Genomic DNA, 24,429 nt, shown 5'->3' on the forward strand with positions numbered 1-24,429 from the left:
ATGTCTCGTGCCAAGACATGAAGACAAAAAGGGAAGGGTTGAATTGTCCTTGTCTTAATTTGTCAGCACATTTAACCCGTTGCTTGCGTGTCACACACACAAGAAAAAAAATGAACAATAAAAAAATCGAATCAAATATCACGCGGAAATGGGGAAAGATACAAACGTGGGCCAGTGATGTTCGGAAAAGAAAGCGGGGAAACCGCGGGCCGAAGCCCATCTAGAACATCGGAACTAGCGAGCGGAAAGCGAAGGCCTATGTTGCGGATAGGGGTGCAACTTTTGGACTGGTGGTGGGCCCGAAAAGCGACTGTGACGGCGACATCGATAATGAGTTTTTTTTTCCATTTTTTGAAACTCAAACACTTCTAATTTTAGTTCTGGCTTCATATTATGTTCATATAGAGTCTGTTCGGTGACTGAGATGTTGCAAGCAAGACAATGTGATTTGTTCTTATCTGTCTTGAGGGTTTTTCCCCTCTTTTTTGTTTTTTTTATAAAAGTTCCCCTCTTTTTTGTTGTTTGCATCCTGATGAAAGCATAGAGCAGGTGTAATTTGATTTACTTATTAATTAAATTCTTTCGATTATCTTAAAAAATTGACCTCTGTCAATGCGAAATTTAGGGCTTCCAACTGTGGACAGTTGACCTCTTTTTATCTGACATGAACATTAAATAAACGTTGCGGTACAGAGTTTGAGCTTTTTCAGACACAAATATGCATGTATTGATATTAATCGAATAGGACCAGTTGATGGTAGTAATTCGGTGCTCAACAATTCAACATGTTTACGGAGGTGTAGGTACTCGCTCAGTCCCAAAAATAACCAATTTAGTATTGGATGAGATGTTTCCTAGTCCAACTTAGTAGTGAATCAACTTTGTTTTCCTTTTTTTTTCCAATATAGACTATGAAACATCCTGTCTAATATTAGATTGGTGTTTTTGTGAGAGTATACCTAGATTTATTGAACTAGGAAACATAATATACTAGTTTTTTAATTTATTTTAACGAGGGAGTACGTCCATACGTACCACTCCTTGAACGACACTATTTTTTCAGAAAGACACGGTGCTCACGGCTCTTCCTCTGCACTTTCTGGAAGACCACTAATGACAAATTCTTCAGTCACCGAAACCCACACCCAGTGTATCGTTCAGCTGATTCAGCTCGTGTCTGTCGTGCTAATCTGGATCTATCTGCACACTCGTGCTGTCTCGATGTAAATCCATTCTGTTGCCACTAGTGCATGCTACCCAAGTTGATGAAACGAAAATGTCCAGCTGCTATCTTGATTATGTAAAATAATCACCAGACGCCGGCGTCTGCAGCGAGCTCTCGCTCTGTAAAATACTACTTCCATCCCAAAATAAGTGCAGCCATAAATTTTCGCGTTCAATTTTGATCGTCCGTCTTATTTAAAAATTTTTTATAATTAGTATTTTTGTTGTTATGAGATGATAAAACATGAATAGTACTTTACTCGTGACTTATGTTTTTAATTTTTTTAAAAATAAAATTTAAATAAGATGAACAGTTAAAGTTGGACGCGGAAAATTATAGCTGCACTTATTTTGAAACAGAGGGAGTACTAGCAGGCCTGTGACTGAATAAAGCTGAAGTGGTATATCTCTGGAATCAGATCTTAACCTACCAACATTGAATCAGATCATTAAAGAAATCGGGATAGATGCTACAACTAATTAAAGTAAAGCTGATCCGGAACCTCCTCTGGTGCATGACGGTGTGACACATGGAACCTCCCCGTTCTTCACGGCCTCCACATGGTTTGTCCTGTTGTACAGAGGGGCAAGAGATCGAGATAGGACTTTATAGGAGGAGTAGTAGCGAAATTCTCCTGCTCAAGCTGTTAATCAACACAGGTACTAAGCTGATATTGTCAGTCAAAGGAAACCGAAACTCTGACGTGCGTGAGCAATCTATTATCCATTCTTGATTCACACACATATGATATGACACAGCTAAGCTAAAGTTTTTGTGGGCAGGAAACCGTTCGAGTAGCAATGAAAGTTGCATCTTAAATTCTTGATTAATCTGTCTAATGTGTAAGGGGAGATCGACATGAGCACTTGAGCAGGAAGCAGCGGCGTGAAGCGAAAGGGAGAACAAAGAACCCAATAATTATATGCTTAGTGACGGGCCACATCAGAATATGTAATCAATTAATGGAATGAAGTCGTGAGCCTAACGACGCTGGTAATCGCACGATGGCACAGCATTACAGCAATGCAATGCAAAGCTGTGTGCGAGAGATCGTCGTCCTCGCTGAATTGGTGGCCGCGAGAGCGGATCGTGTCTCGCTGCCGTCCAAGCGTTTAGTAATTTTGGCGATGATTAGTACGTTCCTACATGTTGACGGAATCGCATTAGCTGGAGGTATAGTACGGCTGCTTCAAGTAGTGGAGTACGTGCTCATGTGATCTCTGGGGCGGTTCGGTTCAGCTTCGATCCTGACAGGGTGTCCGGGCTTGTACTAGCGTGTAGGACAGGACATGCTTCATTTGCTGCGAGTACTGTGTTAGGCCTTGTTTAGATTAAAAATTTTTGGTCAAAAACGTCGTATTAAATATTTGGACACATATATGCATGGGACATTAAATATAAGAAAAAATCAATTTCACAGTTTGCATGTAAATTGTGAGACGAATCTTTTGAGCCTAATTTCGCCATGATTTGACAATGTGATGCTACAGTAAACATTTGCTAATGATAAATTAATTAGGCTTAATAAATTCGTCTCGCAGTTTACAGGTGGAATATGCAATTTATTTTATTATTAGTCTACGTTTAATACTTTAAATGTGTATCCATATATTTTAAAAACCTTACGTCCAGAGAACTAAACACACCATTAGCAGCATTCGTCCCAAGGCGAGACATTTTATGATGGTTAGGTTCAGCATCGCTTTCAGGTGACCCCAACCAGAGAGAGAGAGAGAGAAGTACCACCACCATCAGCTCGTGACTGAGCATCACTTTGGTCCGCTTGCACAAAAAGGAAGCCCACTTGCTAATTCCAGATCAAGAATCCAATATGTGTTACCTATAGCAGCAGTTTCATGTAGAAGTAGAAGTAATTTCTCCGGCCGGCCGAGCCGGGGGCAATGAAACCGTCGAAACCGCCCGGACAAATCTGGCGCCGCACGTTAAACCTACCCACCTCTCCTCTCCTCTCCAGTTGCAGCTCGCCGTTGGCGGTTGGAGGAAGACGACGTCACCCACCTTTTCCCCTTTTTTCCCCTCTCAGGCTGTGTTTAGATCACATCACAATTAAAAGTTTGATTAAAATTGGAACGATGTGATGGAAAAGTTAGAAGTTTGTGTGTATAAAAGTTTTTATGTGATGAAAAAATTAGAAATTTAAAGAATAAATTTGAAACTAAACACGGCGCCAACTGCGCTCCCGCACGCACGCAGAATCGCAGGAGAGAAGTTGGCTTTGGTGCGGAAACGGACACCTCTCCCGTCGCAAGCCACCTCACCCTCACCTCGCCGCAAGCCGCCTCCCGCCTCGTTTGACCCCCGCCGCGCGCCACGCCACGCCACCGGCCACCACGACGACCGATCTGTTCATGCGTTTTCCGATCGGATCGCGTCGCGCCCCCAGCTCAGCCGCGTGGTCGTGCTGGGCCCCGCGTGCCAGCGACCGAGTGGCCGGGAGCCATACAGGCGACCGTTACGTCCCACCACCATCACGCTCACCGCTTCGCGATCTCTTTTACGATTAACCCCTCGCAGAATTAGATATAGCGGCGCGGCGAGAGAGAGAGACTATTTTTGGGCGTAATCCAGCGCGGCCGTCCGCCCGAGATCTCCCTCTCCCACCGCGCGTTTCGCCGCCGGAATCCGCGCCGCAGAGAGCGGGGGGTATAAAGAGGTGAGACGGTGGTCTCCCGGATTCGGTGGGTGGTGGGTCCCGCTGCTGTGTGCGTGTGCGTGCCGAGGGAGGGAGGGAGGCCTCGTCGCCGCCGATGGAGTCGTCGGCCGGCGGCGGCGGCGGCGAGTCTCCGCCTCCGGCGAAGCCCGTGCTGCTCCACGGGGACCTCGACCTGTGGGTGGTCGAGGCGCGCCTGCTCCCAAACATGGACATGTTCTCCGAGCACGTACGGCGGTGCTTCGCCGCCTGCAAGCCGCCCACCTCCTGCGCCACCGCCAGGCAGCCGCGCCACGCCCGCGGCCACCACCGCCGGAAGATCATCACCAGCGACCCCTACGTCACGCTCTCCGTCGCCGGCGCCGTGGTGGCGCGCACCCGCGTCATCCCCAACGACCAGGACCCCGTCTGGGACGAGCGCTTCGCCGTGCCCCTCGCCCACTACGCCGCCGCGCTCGAGTTCCACGTCAAGGACAACGACACGTTCGGCGCGCAGCTCATCGGCACCGTCACCATCCCCGCCGACAGGGTCGCCTCGTGCCAGGAGGTGGAGGACTGGTTCCCCATCATCGGCAACAACGGCAGGCCGTACAAGCCCGACACGGCGCTCCGCCTCCGCCTCCGCTTCAACCCCGCGGCCGACAACCCGCTCTACCGCCGCGGCATCCCCGGCGACCCCGACCACCAGGGGATCAAGGACTCCTACTTCCCGCTCCGCCACGGCGGCCGCGTCACGCTGTACCAGGACGCCCACTACAGGGAAGGGGACCTGCCGGAGATCGAGCTCGACGAGGGGGGCAAGGTGTTCGACCACAACGCGTGCTGGGAGGACATCTGCCACGCCATCCTCGAGGCGCACCACATGATATACATCGTCGGCTGGTCGGTGTACGACAAGGTGCGCCTCGTCCGGGAGCCGTCGCCGTCGAGGCCGCTGCCGGAAGGCGGCGACCTCAATCTCGGGGAGCTGCTCAAGTTCAAGTCGCAGGAGGGCGTGAGGGTGTGCCTGCTCGTGTGGGACGACAAGACGTCGCACGACAAGTTGTTCATCAAAACGGTGAGGAATTGCACACAATCTAGTTTTGTTTTTGTGCTTAATTTAACTACTCATGCTTAGTTTTTTTTTTTTTTGGGGGGGGGGGGGGGCGGTGGCGGGGGGGACGTCGGGATGCTTCATAGGCATTTAATGTTGATGTAATTGCGTGTAATTCATCGGTATCGCTCCATAAATAGTACGAATTTAGTTATTCAGTGGTCGTTGGGTTTCAGTCATTAATAATTTCAGTGTTCCTAGTAACAAAATAGTAAGGGTGTCATTCTGAATGTTCTAGACTTGAAAGGTTTTTCTGGTAACCGAATATTTGGTCTGCATGACTTTCCTCTGTTTTGATTGGATATAAACTGGGACCATGCATTTTTATGCAAATTCATATCTTTGTCGTTTTCCTTTCTGAGGTACTGAACAGGCTGCACAGTTTATCATCCCCATCATAATTCATGCGTACTGTTACTTTTGGTTAAGAGAAAAGTTCCTCCTTTTTGTTCTTTTGCAGGGTGGAGTGATGGCGACACATGATGAAGAAACTAGAAAATTCTTCAAGCATTCCTCAGTCATTTGTGTTCTTTCACCTCGGTATGCCAGCAGTAAGCTGAGCATTTTCAAACAACAGGCAAGTGCCAGGCTGGATAGTATATAGCTGATAACTGTTAGCACTTTTATACGTTCCAGATAATGGTTATCACCATAAACCTTAAGGAAGTTTATTGTTTGCTCATGTGTGCTGCCCCTTCTCGAGCTTATGTGTGCTGCCCCTTCTTGAGGAGCTCCATGTTCTATAGAAACTCATTATGGGTTGGTGTCATTTGGATATAACATGATGCAACCAAGTTGATGGACAGCCTTGTTTAAACAAAATCAGGATATGTCTATCATCTATTGTTTTGAATAAGCCCACTATTTATTATATTGTGAACGTTTACACTGAAATTTAGTATGTATTTTATTCTCTATTTTTTATTATCCTAAGTTTGTAGAAAAGTTTGCAGGTTGTTGGGACTTCTGTAACTTAATTTATTGAATTTTATTCCCTCATTTTGATGATCTTGAATTTTGTAGCTTGCAGGTTGTTGGGACTTTGTTTACCCATCATCAAAAATGCGTGCTGGTTGATACACAAGCTTGGGGAAACAAGCGGAAGATTACTGCTTTTATCGGTGGCCTGGATCTTTGTGATGGGCGTTATGATACACCCGAACATAGGCTTTTTAAGGATCTTGACACAGTATTCGATAATGATTATCATAACCCTACATTTCCGGTGAGTACTTATGTTTTGCTAGTAATAAGTTCTACATAACTTCTCCATGCCATACCAACATGGAGTCAGGACATAGGCTCCTGGGTTCGTGGTGCAATATTTCCTGACTGTCATCATTTCAATACTTTATACTCTCTTGATGCAGTCAGGTGCAAAGGGGGGGCCTAGACAACCATGGCATGACCTTCACTGTAGGATTGATGGTCCAGCTGCGTATGATGTCTTGAAAAATTTTGAGCAACGCTGGAGAAAGGCAACGAAATGGCGTGAACGATTTAGAAAAGTGTCTCATTGGAAAGATGATGCCCTGATAAAGTTGGAACGTATCTCATGGATACTTAGCCCTTCGCCTACTATTCCAAATGATGATATTAGTTTGCGGGTTTCAAAAGAAGAAGATCCTGAAAATTGGCATGTTCAGGTATTACCACTCCTCTTTTAATTTCTGCTTGTGCTAAAATACTTCTGAAAATTTTGGCAGCGATACAAATATGTTATTTTTCTCAGGTATTCCGGTCAATAGACTCTGGTTCGCTTAAAGGGTTTCCTAGTGATTGCAAAGAAGCTTCAAAGCAGGTTAGTCCGATACATCTCCTAATCTGAAATGTTAAACAAATCTACAGTTTTGATGACGTTAGTGGTCCTATATTTTTTTATTCTTACTTTCTCATCTTACACCATTCCAAAATGTGATCTGGTAAATGTTTTAACTGTTTCATGTACTTCTGCAGAATCTTATTTGCCGGAAGGACCTGATAATTGATAAGAGCATCCACACTGCTTATGTCCGGGCAATCAGATCCGCCCAGCATTTCATTTATATTGAAAATCAATATTTCCTTGGGTCATCATATGCTTGGCCGTCCTATGTTAATTCAGGTGTGCTGCTTTCGCCTTTTAGATCCTGCCTGTAATCCTTGCTAGTTGTAATTTAACACTCCAAGTTGCCCACACGATCTTCCGCTGATAAATAAGGCCAACTATTCCTCCATATCCTTCTAAAAACAAAGGTCATAACAGATGAATGGAAAACATTTTTTTATGTTACACTTTTAGGTTGGCCGAGTTTTTATTTTCCCATCCTGTTGTTGTTGATGGTGCTGCTGTGTGATCTACAGCATTAGTGTTTAATGATTTACATAAAAATGGAACTGACCTCTTAGTGTTTTGCAGGTGCTGACAATCTGGTACCTATTGAATTGGCCCTCAAAATTGCAAGCAAGATTAGGGCTGGTGAACGGTTTGCAGTTTATGTAGTCATACCGATGTGGCCTGAAGGAGTCCCTACAGCAGCTTCTGTACAAGAAATTCTTTTCTTTCAGGTAAGTTTATTTATTATTTTTAACAGTATGTAATTTCACAGAACTACTTTCAGATAAGCCATAGCTACTTTCACTGGCTATTTCACTTTGCACCAACATGGCTACGGTTGGATTCTCCTCACGTGTGCTAAGTCGCTAATCCTAGGGTAGGGGACACACTTGTGCATTCATGTTGAGGAATAAGGACCACTTGTCAAGGGCTTGCAATTTGGCTGTGTGGAATTGAGTCCAATAGCTGTCAAGAAGCCCATAATCCAGCAGCTAATGAAAACCGTTAATTCTGTTCTCTTTTTATGATTTCTGCCTTGCAACTTCAGTCTCAGGTTTCCAAACACTAGGAATATTCTTGCTATCTGCACTCCCCTTGGCATATTTTCTAATGTTATTGTTTTCTAGCCTTTTTATACGGCTATATACTTATTCACTTCTTTTGAGGCAAGCCCTTCCACCTTTTGAGGAGCTGTGCCTTCACAACTCAGTTTTGAGTCCTTGGTTCAAATTTGAGTTCAGTTATTCTTTTCTCATATATAAAAATCCAAATAGTTAATTCCGCCAAGGTGTTATAGAGAAGTCCTTTTGCCTTTTTTGGAAACAAAATTCTGGTGGGGGTCGAAATTGGATTTTTGCAGCAGAGCATTCATACCCATGATTTTTTTGCTCTCTCCCAGGCACAGACAATGGAGATGATGTATCGTATAATTGCACAAGAGCTCAAGGCCATGAATATTAAGAATGCACACCCTCAAGATTACTTGAACTTCTATTGTCTGGGCAATCGAGAAGAATCATCATCATCAAATGGCAGCCCTGAATCTAACGATAAAAGTGCAGCGGTAATTTTTTCAATCTTCATCATCTTTTTTAAGATAACATTATCTCAATTACATTGCTAATATCAGTACCTTCTCGCTGGTTGGTATCTTTTCATCGTCCGAACTCATAGCGTGGGTAGTAAGATTTATTCTTACTCTTTACATGTAAAAAGAACCTTGGTTTCGTTTAACTTGCTTGAAAAATGCTCATCCATTGGTTAGGAAGGTTGCTTTTATACTGTCATATTGGCTGGCTCTTTTGATGATCTGAACTTGTGCTGTAATTTTTTTTGTCCCAGTCATATATATTTACACATTCCAAGATATTTCTTTCCGTTAGTTGACAATATGATACTGAGTTTTTGTCACTTCACTCTACTTTTGCTCTCTCATAATCTACTTGTCACGAGGATAGATCCATTTTTTTTTCCTTTTGAGAAGTCACTATGTATACACATACTTATTTTCCATTTCCCTGTTCTTTACATTCACAGGCCTTGGCTAGAAAATACCGGCGTTTTATGATCTATGTTCATGCAAAGGGGATGATTGTAGATGATGAATATGTTATTCTGGGGTCAGCAAACATCAACCAAAGATCTTTGGCTGGTTCCAGAGATACTGAAATTGCCATGGGCGCATACCAGCCTCACCACACATGGTCTACAAAGGGGGGTCATCCTCGCGGTCAGGTATATGTGGCTTACTTCTCAAGATGGCCGCCTCTTTGCACTTAATACCATGCTATAGAACTCATCGATAAATTCTGTGTATCCTAACTTTCTCCAACTTCTGTTATTGCTGAGCCTCTCTGTAACTTATTTAAGCTATATCAACAGCAAAGGCTCACTCAAAGCTATTGTCGTAGATCTGCCTCCTAAAGAACTGCATACAAATCGTTTGCAGGTATACGGGTATAGAACTTCCCTCTGGGCAGAGCATCTTGGGATGGTTGATGACCTCTTCAAGGATCCATCAAGTTTGGAGTGTGTAAATTATGTCAATGAAATAGCAGAAGAGAACTGGAGAAGGTTCACCGCAGAACAACTTATAACGTTACAAGGGCACCTCCTCAAATACCCAGTCAAGGTAGAGGCTGACGGTAAGGTTGGTCCATTGCCAGAACACGAATGCTTTCCTGACGTTGGTGGCAAGATTCTTGGAGCTCCAACTTCACTCCCTGATACGCTAACAATGTAACACGGTTCAAGCAAAATATTGACATGTTTTCCAGAATTGAAGCCCTTTTTTGTTCATATTTTAAACTTTGTGATTGCTTGAAGATGGTATCGGAGAGGAATTTGTATCATGTCTGTATAATCATCCAGAGAGGGGGTATAGGGAGAGCTCAAGCTGCTAATGGTGTCTGTAAAGTTTGTGGCTATGTGAGAAATTTTTCAGCCGTTGTAAATGAAACACACGACAGTACGATAGACTACAGTGTTGTCTCATTTCCATTGCAATCATACACGCACAACTGTTTTAATTCATGATTAGCTGCTGTTACAGTCATACATTCAGTGGTGTGTTCGAGAGAAGGAAAAGAGAGATACATAAAATGAGATGAGCTTGATTATTAATTATTTTAAATTTTAAATTAATATATGATTTTTAAAGCTACTTTTATGTGTAATCTTTTTGAAGAAAATACACAGTATATAGTAGTTGGGAAAGTGTGCGTGTGAAAAACGATGTATCTTTCCTTCCATTGTGGGACATTTAACTTTTTGCCACTTCTAATATGTAACAATTAATTATTTGTCACTCACTGTCTATGGCATGTGAGCCCTTATATGTCTACGTCACCGCGTCAAGCGGCGGTGCACACACCGGCGTATCCCATCCCAGTTGCGGCCAGATCCCTACAGCTGCAAGCTGCCGCCGCTCGTCGTTTCCTGGCTCTCGATGTGCTGCTGCTTCCTGCTCCGTGTTGTTTGCCACCGCTTGTCATCCCCTCGTCATCTCCCGACTATATGCGCGTGGACGACGCGAAGTAGCAACACGAGGGTGACCTCCGGCGAGCTCGCTCGTGTCATCCCCAAGCTTAGCTGCTGCTGTACCGGGCTGCCCGCCACTACACCCCGAGTCGTCGCCAATCCAACCTCCGCCACCATGGCCTCAGGTATAGAGCTCAGCCGCCATAGCTCGACGCCCTCCGCCCTCCACCGTTGCTAAAATACAAATATGCTGCCACCCTAGATGGCCACGTAAGCCAGTCAACCCGGTCAGAGGTCTTCTGGACCTCAATGAGTTATTTAAACAAGATCACGGACTCTAATATCTTTTTTTTAAAATTATAGACCTAAATGACACATCGCTCCAACATTAAAGACGGGCAGTGTACTTTTTAATTATTCCTTCCATTCCACTGGGAAAGAGCACAACACCAAAAGATGAAAGATGTTTCATCCAACAGATCAGCACATTTGTGGGAGTGCTCAAGTCATCAGCTCCCAATCCCAGTGTCCCTTGGCTCGGACGTGTCCATGCTCGAGCAGCGCCACGTCACGCAGCGCCACGCACGTGCTCATCATCAAGCTCACAAACTCCTCGTGCTGCCACTCGCTTGGCCTGTAGCCGACGATCACCAGCTCTCTCAGCGCGCGGTGCTTGAACTCCGCCGCCGTCGGCCAGGCGACGCGCCGACCCGGCGACGCCGCCGTCCCGGCGGCGACATCGACGTGGATGTGCAGCGTCTCGAGGGCGGCCGCCGCCTCCAGCAGGTAGCGCGTCCACGTGAGGTCCCACGACGGCGGCATGTCGGCGACGAGCAGCCGCCTCAGCCTGCGCAGCGGCGCGTCGTCGTGGAGCATCGCCGGCGCCACCCACCTCTCCGGGCCGGTGAACCGGAGCACGAGGGTGTCCAGGTCCGGCAGGCGGTTGAGGAAGTTGAAGAGAGGGTACTCGTTTCGCGTCATTCCGGCGAAGGTGTGCAGCAGCCATGTCGTGGCGTTGACGTCGGCGTGGAAGCTCAGGCTGAGGCGGGCGAGGCGCGGCACGGCGCCGAAGCTGAACTCGACGGGCTCGCCGCCGACGCAGGCCAGCCTCTCCAGCCTCGGGAGCGAGCGGAGGTAGACCACCCCGACGTCTCAGCCGTCGATGAGCAGCTCCGTCACCGGAGAGCCGGGCGCGTCTATGGACAGGCTCCTCTCGCGGAAGCTGCATGACCGGAGGTGCAGCACCTCCAGCCGCGGGCACGCGCGGACGACGCCCTCGTAGCGCGTCGACATGGGCATGCCTTGCAGCACGAGCACGGTCAGCGAGCCGAACACGCGCGGCGGGTGCTGCAAGTCGCCTCCGCCGCCGGCGACGGCGAGCGGCGCACAGTTGGTTAGCTTGAGAGTCTTGAGGCTGCAGCCCGTCGCCGCCGGGAACATGGCGTCGTCGTCGAAGCAATGGTGGGGGAAGCTGTAGCCCATGCTGCCATGGTTGCTAGTCGTGTCGAGAATGGTGACCTCGAGGTCTTGCACGCTCCAGTCGGCGATGGCCGTGGCGATGAGGCGGTTCATGTGGCCGGAGTTGTGGGTGGGGAACACCTCCAGGCTCACCCGCTGGTACCTCCGGTGAGCCTCGCCATTGCCGCCGTCGTCGTCGTCCGCGTCCAAGAAGTTGTTCACAGAGTTAGCCAAGGAGCGCATGCCATGGCGCTCGTACCTGCCGATGATGACGTCGAGCTTGTTCAGCGTGGAGACCCTGACCGGCCGGCGGCGATCTCCCGCGGTGCGGCGGCGGCGGAGGTACCAGTGGTAGCGGTCCGGCTCCGGGATGACGTCGGTGACCCGGAAGTCGAGCGCGGGGAGGTGGCGGGAGAGGTGCGGCCAGCGCTTGGAGAGCGCGGCGGTGGCGAGCGCGGAGCGGGTGTCGAGGCGGCGGAGGATGAGGCGGAGCAGGTCGAGCCGGCGACCGTGACGACCGCCATCTCTCCACGCCCTCTTCGAGGGGTGGTGCCCCGGCAAGAATTTTTTTCATTTTTAAATTTTTTGTTTTAATATTTATAGAAATATTATACCGGTGAAAATATTTACAAATATAGACCCTGCAACCCTCCCCGAGGACGACAAGGTTACGTGTGTGAGTACGCGCGGGAGGCCGCTGAGCGGGCATGCGAATTTTGCATGCGGCGAAAATTACATTTCACACCTCAGCGCAAAATACACATATGGCCCGTGTGGCACGTCGCCTTGCCGCTCTCTACTTCTATTTTTTAAATATTTTCAACGGTATAATATTTATGTAAATATTAAAAAAATTAAAATGAAAAAAAATGGCCCCCGGCAAGCCGTGGCGGAGCTTGCCTAGCCTGTTATGCCGGCCCACCTGAGCGAACGCCCAGGCCTACCTAGAAGTGGCGACAGCCCAAATAAGCAAAGCCCGTGCCTCCCAGGCTCGCCGACCTCCTCTCCCCCCTCTCGCCGGCTCCCTCCCTCTCTCTAAGATGATGGAGCTGACACATGGGCAACATATTTTTTTTTCACTTCACTTGCATGTCGGACCCACATATTATAGGGTCCCATATATAATAGGGTCAAATTAGTAAGGACAAAAGAAATAGTTTGTGCTTTAGTTAACATCGTTAGAAGACGTTAACAGAATAGGGTTATACCATATCTTTAATTTTAAAAAGAAGGGTCAAATAAACGTGATAAAATAGGGTCAAATTGGTAATTAACTTTTAAAAGAGGGTTAAATGCGCAATTGCCCCTTTTTATTTTTATTTTGCTTATTAATAGGACATCATTTCAGCGAAACTAGGTATCCATGTTGCTATGGACCTAAATTGCGCGATTTTATATAGTTTAGGAGTGAAGATTTCTGGTATTAGAGTTAAGGGGTGTGAAACAAACTCGATATAAAGTTGAGGGAAGACAAGTGAACTTATTCCATGCTAGTGACACCACCTTCCTCACTAGATGGGCCGACCACCCTTGCCTCCACTGCACGACCGGCCCAGCAAGCAGAACACGATCCCTGACGGAGAGGCACCTGCCCAATTAAACTCGTTTCCTCAAATAAACTATTACTCCCTCCGTTTCTAAATATATATATATATTTTTGATACCGTTGACTTTTTAAGTACATATTTAACCGTTCGTATTATTTAAAATTTTTTATAAAATATGTAAAACTATATGTATACATAAAAATATATTTAACGATGAATCAAATGATAGGGAAAAAAATTAATAATTACTTAAAATATTTTTGAATAAGACGAACGGTCAAACATATTTAAAAAAGTCAACGGCATCAAATATTTAGAAACGGAGGGAGTAGTACGCATTGACACACCAAAATCTATAATGATGAAAAGCAATTTGAAATCTAAATTCGTACTCCGCTCCGTAAGGAGAAAAAAACAATAAAATTGATTTTTTTTTCTCCTTCAAATCTTCATTTCGCAACAGAGCTTGTGCTGTTGTACATGGTCAAGTCATTAGCTCCCAATCCCATAGCCCCTTGGGCTCGGACGTGTCCACGCTCAAGCAGCGCCACGTCACGTAGCGCCATGCGTGTGCTCCTCGTCAAGCTCACAAACTGTACTGTACACAATACGTACCCATACGCTTAATTTACCATTTTGCATTATCTCAATACTGTACTTCCAAGTTAAAAAGGTTGCGAGGTCCGGCGCATAATGACAGTGCATTATGAAAAACTTGTACAATCATGTAAAGTAAACATAAGTTTGTGCAAGTGAAAAATGCTCAGAGCCTTCAATTTCAATATACTCCATCCGTTTCGAAATGTTTGACGCCGTTGACTTTTTAGCACATATTTGACCGTTCGTCTTATTCAAAAATTTAAATAATTATTAATTCTTTTCCTATCATTTGATTCATTGTTAAATATATTTTCATGTAGGCATATAATTTTACATATTTCACAAAAGTTTTTAAATAAGACGAACGGTCAAACATGTACTAAATAGTCAACGGTGTCAAACATTTCGAAACGGAGGGAGTATCCTTTTAGAAACGAGCATTTTATGTGCTGATAGTCTGATACACCATGTTACCATCCGGCCGATTAAAAAAAAATTAAATGACTTACAATATGAAACGTAGGAAATACTATGCATTAGCACGGATAAATTATTAGTCTTGTAGAAGTCTACTCATCATATGGGCTAGGCCCATCAGCCATTGAAAACACCAGGCAGCCGGAAGAGGCCCAACTCTCGTCGCGCGGTCAGATGCTCACCGGGCCTTGTTAATCACGGGCCTGGATCAACTGATCTGTCGGCAGGTAGGGAAAATGAAAATTGAAACCAGCTTAATTAGCCGATGAATTGACACCTTCTTCTTCTTCTACTCGGCCGGTCGCCAGTCTCACGGAAGAAACTTATTTTCCATCAGATCCTTCCTTTGCTTTTCGTCCCTACTTACCTACTATTACTACCTACCAATTAATAAAGTTTGATGTTCATTACGGCCAGGACTATATATATTCCAATGCCAAGTAAATTAAAGTTTGATTCTTCAGATGTTCCTGCGTTTTCACTTAGTTTTCTTGCAGCACAGATTCAAACCCAAGATTCTCACGCGATCCTTTGATTTTCCTTGATTATCCTGCTGTACCTGGCTGAACACTGCGTTAGATGAACATCGATATGATCCATCCAACCAACTAAAATGCCAGGTGTGCATACAACAAATTAAAGCAATTTGTCTGCCTGTTGATCGATCACGAGCAAGTCAATCAAACTTTATTATTCTTTGGGTAAGTGATCAAACTTTCAAAATTATTTGTCTATTTGTGTTGGAAGAATTAAGCAAGCATCTTGTGTGTTCAATGGGACAGAAATTGCATGCGCACTCTCAATTAATCAAACCGTACACACTACGAATTCTTGGGAAAAAAAGATAGCTTGAAAATTAATTGCTTCCCTCCTCGAGTTTTGAAAAACATTAAAATTATGAAGTGAGCGTAACTAAACTGGTTAAGTTCTTTGTGGTAGAACCAACCCATATGGGTTCAACTCTTAGACTTAACATGAATTGTATCATTTACAGCTAATTATGTTTTTCGTGGTAGTTGACGTATCCGTCGACAACGAGACTCGCGTAGTAACTTCGTCAATCTTAAAATATTCCGACCTAGTTGTGTGTGTTCATAGTAATGAACGTGCGCGCATTGTGAACAACTGCGTTTGTAATGCTTTTTTTTAAAAAAAAACATTAAAATTGCTCGGCTCCTTGAATTAAAAAAAAATTCAACATTGAAGCTGCCAGAAGGGAGTAAGTTATATAGGTTAATTAGGAAATGCATTCGGACAGTTTTTAGTTTAAGTTCCATTGGTAAGGGAATACAGTGCAACTATATTATCCCTGGCTTAAGGTGTCCAGCTGGGAAGATGTATCTTTCCATAGGGCGCTTTATATCATTCGCCCGAAAAGATTGATATTCGCAGGTGGACGGTCATCTCAACCCTCTCCCCCATTTTGCAGGCAGATCGATGGTGGAAATTTTTTTGTCCGTCTAAAAAAAATATAAGCACCTCATCTTAGGAAAATCGTTTTCCCAGTAGTGCAACCTGTGATTGCTCGGTCTACGCGTACGAAGAAACTGTCTTGTGTGTGAGATAAGACCAAATTAATTAGTGCAAACTGCAGTTTCTTCTCGGGTAATCAATTAACTGACTGACTTCTTGTTTTTGCATTAGTCAACTGTGTTTGGTCAGATATTAATCATATATACTCGATCGAGTGCTGCGGTCGATCGAATGGAGCTTTTCACGACGTGCAGTCTCACTAATTCATGTGTCTGCTGTTATTAATTAACAGGAGTTCATGTCAAATTGGCACTTTAATTTTCCAAAGAACAGATAAACTGAAGTTAGTATGAAAACGAAAAAAAGAAAACTAATCTCGCTGGGCCTCCGTTTTGGACAGGTAGTGCACGTGTAGGCCTTTCTAAGCCCATGGATGTAATACTGACTGTTAGGGCCAAAGCCCAAAGGTTATCTTCCACACAAATCCACATTTGAAATTTAGGGCCTGTTCACTTTGATGCTATTTTCAACCTTACCAAATTTTAGTAAAGTTACCAAAAAAGTGGCTACATTTAGTTTGCTGCTAAATTTTGGTAACTTGCCAAAATTTTGGCAGGCTTTCTTATATAGTTACCAAAATTTGGTAAGGTTTTTTTTGGCATCAAAATGAACATGCCCTTACAATCCTTCCATACAATTGCTAATCACCTCATCGATCTCAATGCCCTAACAAAATGTTTCCACATAACTTTACACCGTGCGCAGGTAACTATGCTAAAATTTTGACAATGCCAAAATTTGGTAAGGTTTTTTTTTGGCATCAAAGTGAACAAGCCCTTACAATCCTTCCATACAACTGCTAATCACCTCATCGATCTCAATGCCCTAACAAAATGTTTCCACATAACTTTACACCGTGCGCAAGTGTGTTGCAAAGTCCTAAGCCATTGTTCGCTTTGGAGAGGATTGAAGATAATTGGAGGAGATTGAGGGGAAATAATTCTACATTACAATAGGTATAGAATAAATCCTCTACAATCAATTTATCATGAGGATTAGCGGAATAAGGTCTTAAATGAAACCATGCAAATACTGTATGTTCTGAAAAGAAATTAAGCAGGCTACACAGTTGCATACATCCATACCGTGGACATGCGTTAGGATTAGGTAATCCCCCATTATACACTATCAAACTACCACCAAAAGAATATACAGTATTCTCCAATAAGTCAAACGAACCTGGCCGGGATCATGGAACTAAATGTCCACATTCAATGAACCGCATGTCCCAACCGTTCAGCTTACCATTACTGTTGTGAATCCATCTCCTTCCATTAAGAAGGTACTATAATCATTTCCTTTTCTTTTTAGATTTTATTGAACAATACAGTCTTAATTAATACTGTAGTGCCATTTGTTGATCTTATGTACGTAATATAGATTGTTATATTTATGGCTAATTATTTTTCGGTGGTAGTTGATGTATACGTGTCCGTCGATAACGAGGCGTTCGTAATGACTTCATCAATCTTAATTAGGATATTCTAGTCTAGTCGTGTGTGCTCATATGGACGAATATGCGTGAGTTGTGAGCATCTGCGTTCGTAATGTACTGATTTTTAAAGAGAAACCATTAAACGGATCCTTGAATTAAAAAAAAAAATCAACATTGAGCTAGTTTGCCATGAGGGAGTAAGTTAGGGTATTTGGAAATTGAGGTTAATTAGGAAATGTTTTCGGACGTTTTTTAGTCTAAGTTCCATTGGTAAGGGAATACAGTGAAACCATATTCTCCCTGGCTTATAGATGATTATACTAATTAATGTATGGTCCTCTAAAAAAAATAATGTATGGCCAAAGGTTCAACAATTTAACTAATCACTAGCCACTTGTAATAATCATATCTAGGAACACTTGTATCTAGTTCCGGCTGATACGCACGTTCAACTATAAATAGTAGAGTAATTGTAGTTCATTTCATGCATATTAATATTTTGTTGGCCCAGTCCTGGAGTAGTTAAGGTTCAAAACGGATATTCTTAAGAACAAATTCGTTGTGTTTACTCAAGATGGTTAATTTTCTTATTTTTGACCAGATGCTGAAGTGTCAGTTTATATTCAAAGATGAGGTCAAAGCTATTACATTAGTTTATTAGATATGATTGATTAATTGGTTGTCTACATAAGACTAAGATCTAATCATATAGTACTACATGTGTGCAAATGTCGCCCAATATTAATTTTGGTAACTAATAGATCAATTAATCAAGTTGACATGTCATCTCTCTCAAGTCGTTTTCCATAATCTCTGTGCAAGGATTGGGTAGGTAAAGTGTTCATTGGCTTGATTCCCATTCCATTTCGCCGATTCACATCCTAGATGTGACCCTTGCTAGCAGGTGACAACTATTTTGACTTGATAATAATATGTATCTGCCTAAGCTAGCTAATCAGAACCAGAAATTCGCTGCCTTGTGAAAATGATGTGTGAAAGCTTGTCTAACTAGCTAATCGGTAGTCAGTGTTACGGTGTGTGCATGCGTAATTAAGGCACAAGGCACGTTGTTATTGCGCAAACCGGATATTCTGTTAGAAAAAAACATAACAATTATGTACTCCTTCCGTTCATAAAAGACCATTGTTTTAGGTTAAAAAATTGTCCAACAAATTAAAATCACGCACCCCACTCTACCGCTATATGAGGTGATTCCATGTGTAACGATGTTTTCCGTTGTTTGTGCAATACTTTCTTTAGGTTGCTGGTTTGAGCAAAAGCTGATCACCAAAGAGTTTCAACTGGTGTTATGCTGTATTTATCACAAGTTTAATTATAGTCCCATCGTTTCGCTTATGCTATATATTTATCTGTACGACTTATCAGCAACCATGCAAAAATAATTTATTCATAAAACATTTTCGCTAGGTTTCGAAACTAGGTTTCAAAATTTAAATTAATTTTCGCTTGAAGGCATAAACATAAGCGAGACGATGGAGCTATTAGTGACTCTACGTTTGATCAGTGGACAAAAAGATAATATTTATCTCATTCTCACGCGTAAGCTTCCTGAACTGTAGGGTGTTTTTTTTTTGAAAAAAATATATACAAAAGTTATTTTTAGAAAATCATATGAATCTATTTTTAATTAATCATATGCTAATGACTCACCTCATTTTACGTATCTTCTTAATCTTCCCTTTTCTCCTTATCTCAAGCCCTCACACGTATATATCACGGTTATATGCCAACTAATTTAAATTGTGCCATTACCTTCGTATTATGATAGATGTGAACTAAGAACAAACCCTATCTAATCTTAATTATAACACGCTACAACATGACGTAAATTCGATGGTAGTACTAGTTTTTAGAGTAATCTTAAGAAAAGTACCGAGACAAATGTAGTGCAGAAGAGACATTGATTAATTAAGAAATGAATTAAGTTTCTCTGAACTTACGCAACAAACCCAGACATCAAATGTAATTCAAACACATGTGTACACCTTACTAACCTAATGTGATACGATAGCCATGATTAATTAATAATTAAGCAATGCAAGTAAATATCGTATGGTTTATAAAACTAGTTATTTTTCATTCATGGCTATGAATTAAACTACAGACCAGAGCATACTTATACGGCAGAATAACAAGCTAGCTATATTAATTTTTGCACTTTCACAATCAACAAACATGTGCAAGATGCAGTTCAATCATTCAACTCGGATATAAATTACTGACTCTGCTCATTCGAGCTAAAATATAAAAGGAAGAGAACTATGGATATCCGCAGGAATATCTTCATTTGATGCGACCAAATGCAGAGGAAAATGCTGCTTTCTTAATCGAGATCTTGTGTACTTCGGGAGCAGTTACAGCCTAAACTAAATTTTAAATGGACAGCTAAAATGCAGGTACCTGCTCTTTGCTTAATCAATCATGATGCAATGTCATTGTATTAAAACAGTTCCCTAAACATCTGCATAGGTCGTGAAGAAAAGGGCAGAAATTCCATAGCCACAGGAAAAAAAAAGTGTACAATTACACATGAATTTTATTTATCTTAAACTACTTAGCTCCTAGCCACAGAAAATGGTGTACAATTACAGATGCTGTCAGCATACGCAATGTCTTGCTTATATATTTAGACATGTTTTAACACTGACGTAACTATATTAACATATATAGCAGATGAGACAAAAATGGTGTGTGGGCCTACTAGAAGTGATCGTTTGTGATACAGATCAGGGCTCTGTATTTGTGCCAACTAATCGACAACCTAATTGTACGTAAAAGGCATTAAGAAATGGTATTGGTAGATCAATGTTATTAGTGTTGAGCTGTTGATCCAATCAGATTAACCGACTTAAAATCGGCAAAAATTAATGGCGTTCGTTCTACTCATTAAACGGCTCCTGGAGTATTTGAGGTTTTCTTCTGAAATCTCTATCCACGATGAGGTGCTGTTCAGATGCCACCACATATATAATGAGACAGTGGTAGATCCATACGAGTTAATTCTGAATATCTAACTGAAATTTTGAGCTAGTACATTAGAATCTGAATTAGGTGAACAATCTGAAAAAAAAACAAGATTTTTTTAGAGGCTCTTTCTATGATGAATTTGTGTGTGTGTGTGTAAACATCCAAAAAGTATGAATTAATACAGCATATTGTCATCTCTGAATTCAGTCCCTACTGTTGTCGACCTGATCAGGATTCGGAGGATATTCGGAGGTGGTTGACAGTAGAGAGATTGCCTGGGCCTTCTTTTCAATAAATAAATGGGCCTGTATTTGGCCCATGGCTAACAGATTCTGTACGGCTCAAACCGTCAGATTGCAATTCTTTTTTCAGTACAAGTTTGGTGTAAATCGATGAAGGGAGGAGTATCATCAGGTTGCATGTCCCCTTGTATGAAACCATTAGGTGTAAATGAATTTTTCTTGTACATAAACTTTGTATGAAAATTAATATATCGTAGAAGAATCCCCTATTGTTTCACGGTAAAAAAAATATATATACCAGGTTGCATGTCCTGTTTTTTTTCTTTTCCAGTGTCTAAAATACTTCAGGGCTAAATGTTCGATTAGGGAACAAAAAATCGTATGTATTCACTTGATATTTCACATTTGATACATAAAAATCAAGTTGTACATGTATTGAATCAACCCCTAGAGAAACAACTAACACAACTCATGAACGTTCATGCGTTCGTTTTGTGTACAGCTTAATTGCAACCCTTTGAATATGTTGTAATTTGATACAAACAAATGAACTTGTGTTTTAGTTTATATATATATATATATATATATGCAGATTTGAATATTGTTGCCGACGTGGCTGCCTAGCTGGAGTATGCCAGGTGGATCTTTATCGCTGACGTGGCGAAGCCGTTGAAGTTGGAGCCAGCCGCGGTGGTGTAGGCGCCCATGTCGTCGAACACGAGCCAGTCGCCGACGCTCATCTCCGGCAGCTGGTAGCCGGTGACCACCGTGTCGAGGGAGTCGCACGTCGGGCCGAACACCGTCGAGGCGTGCGTCGTCGCCGCCGTCGTGTCCTCGCCGGCGGCGGCGGCGGCGAGCGGCCTCGGGCGCGGCACGTAGTGGTCCATGAGGATGCAGTTGAGGGAGCCGTAGAGGCCGTCGTCGATCCAGTACTCCCGGAGCTCGCCGCGGGTGCGCTTCCCGATGACGCGCGCGGCGAGGGTGAACGCCGTCTCGGCGAAGTACCGCCCGGGCTCGCCGATCACCTCGACGCAGGGGAGGTCGCCGAAGTGGCGCTCCAGCGCGCGGTTGATGACCGCCGCCGCCTCGTCGAAGGTCCGGCCGGCCATGAAGCCGCCGCCGATGTCGAGGACGCGCATCGGCGGCATGCCGAGCGCCGCCGCGGCGTCGAACGCCTCGCGCGCCGCCTCGATGGCGCCGCGGTAGACGTCGGCGCGGGACGCGCCGCTCCCGACGTGGAAGGAGACGCCGGCGACGGCGACGCCCTCGCGCTGCGCGGCGCGGAGGAGCGGTAGCACCTCGTCCGGGTTGGCGCCGTACTTGAGCCCCAGGTCGACCTTGGCGTCGCCGGAGTCGGGCGCCTTGATGCGGAGCAGCAGCTCGCAGCGCGGGTGGCATCGCCGGACCTTGGCCACCTCCTCCTCGGAGTCGTAGGTGGTGAGGTTGACGCCGACCTCGGCGGCGTACTCGAGGTGCGCCTCGGGCTTGCACGGGTTGGCGTAGACGATGGTGGCGGGGCGGACGCCGAGCGCGAGCACTGCCTCGATCTCGGCGCGGCTGGCGCAGTCGAAGCCGGCGCCGAGCGCGGCGAGCGCGGCGAGCATGGCGCCGTCGGGGTTGCACTTGACGGCGTAGCAGGGGCGCACGTCGGGGAGCGCGCGGCGCCACCCGCGGTGGAGGTCGACGACCTTGGCGAGGTCGAAGACGTGGAACGCGCTCCGGGCGCCGCCGGCGACGATGTCGCGGATGAGCGCCGTGACGCCGGCGTCGGCGTCCTTGCCCTTGCCGCGCTTGAAGGCGAGCACCTTCTTGTCCTTGACGCCGGGGGCCATGAGCACGGCCTGCATGGGGCTTCCTCCAACCATGGTACTTACGTGATAGGTTACTGTAAAACAAACATTGCACATTAATTTTCACAGAGAGTTAGTTAATTACCATGTCAGTTAAAAGTTAAGGAACATAGTACGCGACGGTTAATGTTGCTAGCTAGTTAGATAAATAACTGTTCATGCGTGCTCGATCGGTAAATACAATGCACACGCATGATGATTAGTTAATTACAATTAATTAGCTAGGTGGTAAGTTCGTTGTGCATATACAACCTCCGTCTTAAAATATAAGAGATTTCGGACGAATGGAACACTTACTAGTACAATGAATCTGGATAGTAAGTCTGTCCAGATTCGTTGTATTAGAAAATGTCTCATCCGTCTAAAATCTTTTATATTTTAGGGCATGGGAAGGGAGTATATTATTATGTGGCGACTTACCAAGAGTTAATTGCAACGGGCGGGCAGCTGCCGGGAGGAAATGCGAGTGGTTTTGCACGTTGCTAGTGTGTTTGGGTGTGTGCGGCTTGGTTGGCGAGGAGGCAAGAGCATTATATAGCGTGGGATGGAGATGGAGTAGGTTGGGTGCGTGGGATGGTGGTCAAATGGGCCTCGATCGTATTCGTTGGAGGAGGAGGAAGGAAGGAAGGAGGCCTCGCCTGCAACGGCGCGGTTGGTAGCTAGCATGCAGGTCGGTACGGTAGTAAGCTAGGTCAATGGTATACGGGCAGCGAAAGCACGAAATGCTATTTGTGCTGGGTCGCTACCTGGTGTAACCCGCGCGCGCAGCAAACAGACCATATATAAAAATCACTTCATTCGTACTAAAATGTAAGTATTTTTAAGATTAACACGGGTATTAACAAAATAGGTGAGAATGATTAGATAAAAATATAAAATGTGTGAATGATTGAGAAGATAAAGTAGATGAAAGAGAATGTTTGTGATTGGTTGAGAGGATCCGATAGGTGGAGAAATATAACTTTATTTTGGAACAATGTACTATGCTAGAAATAACTATATTTTAGAACGGAGGTAGAACCGCGTCATCCACGGTAACACTAACAAATATAACATTTATAATATACAACTTTTTTAAGTTTATAATGGTTATATTCAATTAATCATTCAATAACATCTCATCTCATTTTTCCGTATCACTAAATAGCTACACTCAACTGAGCCTACCACAAAACAACCACCCTTATTTCATTTTTGACAATGGTTTATATTAAACCGGCCCTCTACAACCAAATTGAGCAGCTAGCCTTATAGTAGTCATTCACCTCAATGCAAATCAAATGTGACAATCAATTTTTTTTTTAAAAAAATCGAATGTAACAACCCATATAGTCTACTCATATAATTTTGTTGCACTACTTGCTCGATCGGTAGGTGGTTTTCCACTCGACTGCAGTACGTACGGAGGCGCGCGTGCGCAGTGCGCCACGATCAACGACTGACCAATCGACTAGCTAGCTCGCTGAACAACATTACTTGCGCATGTAACTTGTGCCCTTAAATTTGGTTGATTAGATTTTTGGGATTAATTTGTTCTTGTTCATTCCAGGACATTTCGTCCTCGATCGCCCATTCTTTGTACGTAGGTAGAGAGTCCTACTTTATTTTTAATTTTTTTTTAACACAAGACTTTCCTGGTCCTTTGGATGCACGCAAGCGCCGGCAAGAGGGGTGGTTGGTGGTTTGATCGATCGAGCCCGGTCAGCCGATCGAAACAAAAAGGACACAAACACATAGGAGTATATATTTCTTTGAACTGAGAAAAAAAACACTTATATCCAATGAGATTTCTTTGTTTACCGCTTTTCTTGGATGGATGGGTGGGCTGAGTCACAGTGTTTCTCGGGCCAGACCGGGCCGGGCCTGGTTGGGCCGTCATGGGCCTATTGTGTGAGCCCAGGCCCAGCCCTAGCCCATCTGGTGCCTCATCGAATTGGGGTTACGTGGTACATAATTACACATACATACACCTTCGTTATGTTAGAACTATTTTTAAGCCAAACGACACCTGAGG

At 44.3% G+C, this 24,429-nt stretch overlaps 3 protein-coding genes across 3 annotated transcripts; 1 reads left to right on the forward strand and 2 right to left on the reverse strand.

Annotated features, from left to right (window-relative positions):
- The first annotated feature begins 3,795 nt into the window (after window positions 1–3,795).
- Window positions 3,796–9,838, forward strand: LOC4347745 (phospholipase D delta). Its single transcript, XM_015756659.2, has 10 exons — window positions 3,796–4,953; window positions 5,450–5,566; window positions 6,020–6,214; window positions 6,360–6,635; window positions 6,722–6,790; window positions 6,946–7,093; window positions 7,388–7,536; window positions 8,205–8,369; window positions 8,843–9,040; window positions 9,255–9,838. Exons 1-10 carry the CDS (start codon window positions 3,994–3,996, stop codon window positions 9,546–9,548), a joined length of 2,571 nt encoding a protein of 856 aa, XP_015612145.1. The 5' UTR covers window positions 3,796–3,993; the 3' UTR covers window positions 9,549–9,838.
- A 948-nt stretch (window positions 9,839–10,786) lies between these two features.
- LOC136351726 (uncharacterized) lies at window positions 10,787–12,834 on the reverse strand. The gene is made up of 3 exons (XM_066303994.1): window positions 12,829–12,834; window positions 11,490–12,280; window positions 10,787–11,402 (listed from the first exon to the last, which is right to left on the reverse strand). Exons 1-3 carry the CDS (start codon window positions 12,832–12,834, stop codon window positions 10,787–10,789), a joined length of 1,413 nt encoding a protein of 470 aa, XP_066160091.1.
- An 8,093-nt stretch (window positions 12,835–20,927) lies between these two features.
- LOC4347746 (ornithine decarboxylase 1B, chloroplastic) lies at window positions 20,928–22,941 on the reverse strand. The gene is made up of 2 exons (XM_015755390.3): window positions 22,836–22,941; window positions 20,928–22,450 (listed from the first exon to the last, which is right to left on the reverse strand). Exon 2 carries the CDS (start codon window positions 22,428–22,430, stop codon window positions 21,186–21,188), a length of 1,245 nt encoding a protein of 414 aa, XP_015610876.1. The 5' UTR covers window positions 22,431–22,450; window positions 22,836–22,941; the 3' UTR covers window positions 20,928–21,185.
- Between the last annotated feature and the right edge of the window lie 1,488 nt (window positions 22,942–24,429).

The sequence above is a fragment of the Oryza sativa genome, chromosome 9 (assembly GCF_034140825.1).
Source record: "Oryza sativa Japonica Group chromosome 9, ASM3414082v1".
NCBI classification, from domain to species: Eukaryota; Viridiplantae; Streptophyta; class Magnoliopsida; order Poales; family Poaceae; genus Oryza; species Oryza sativa.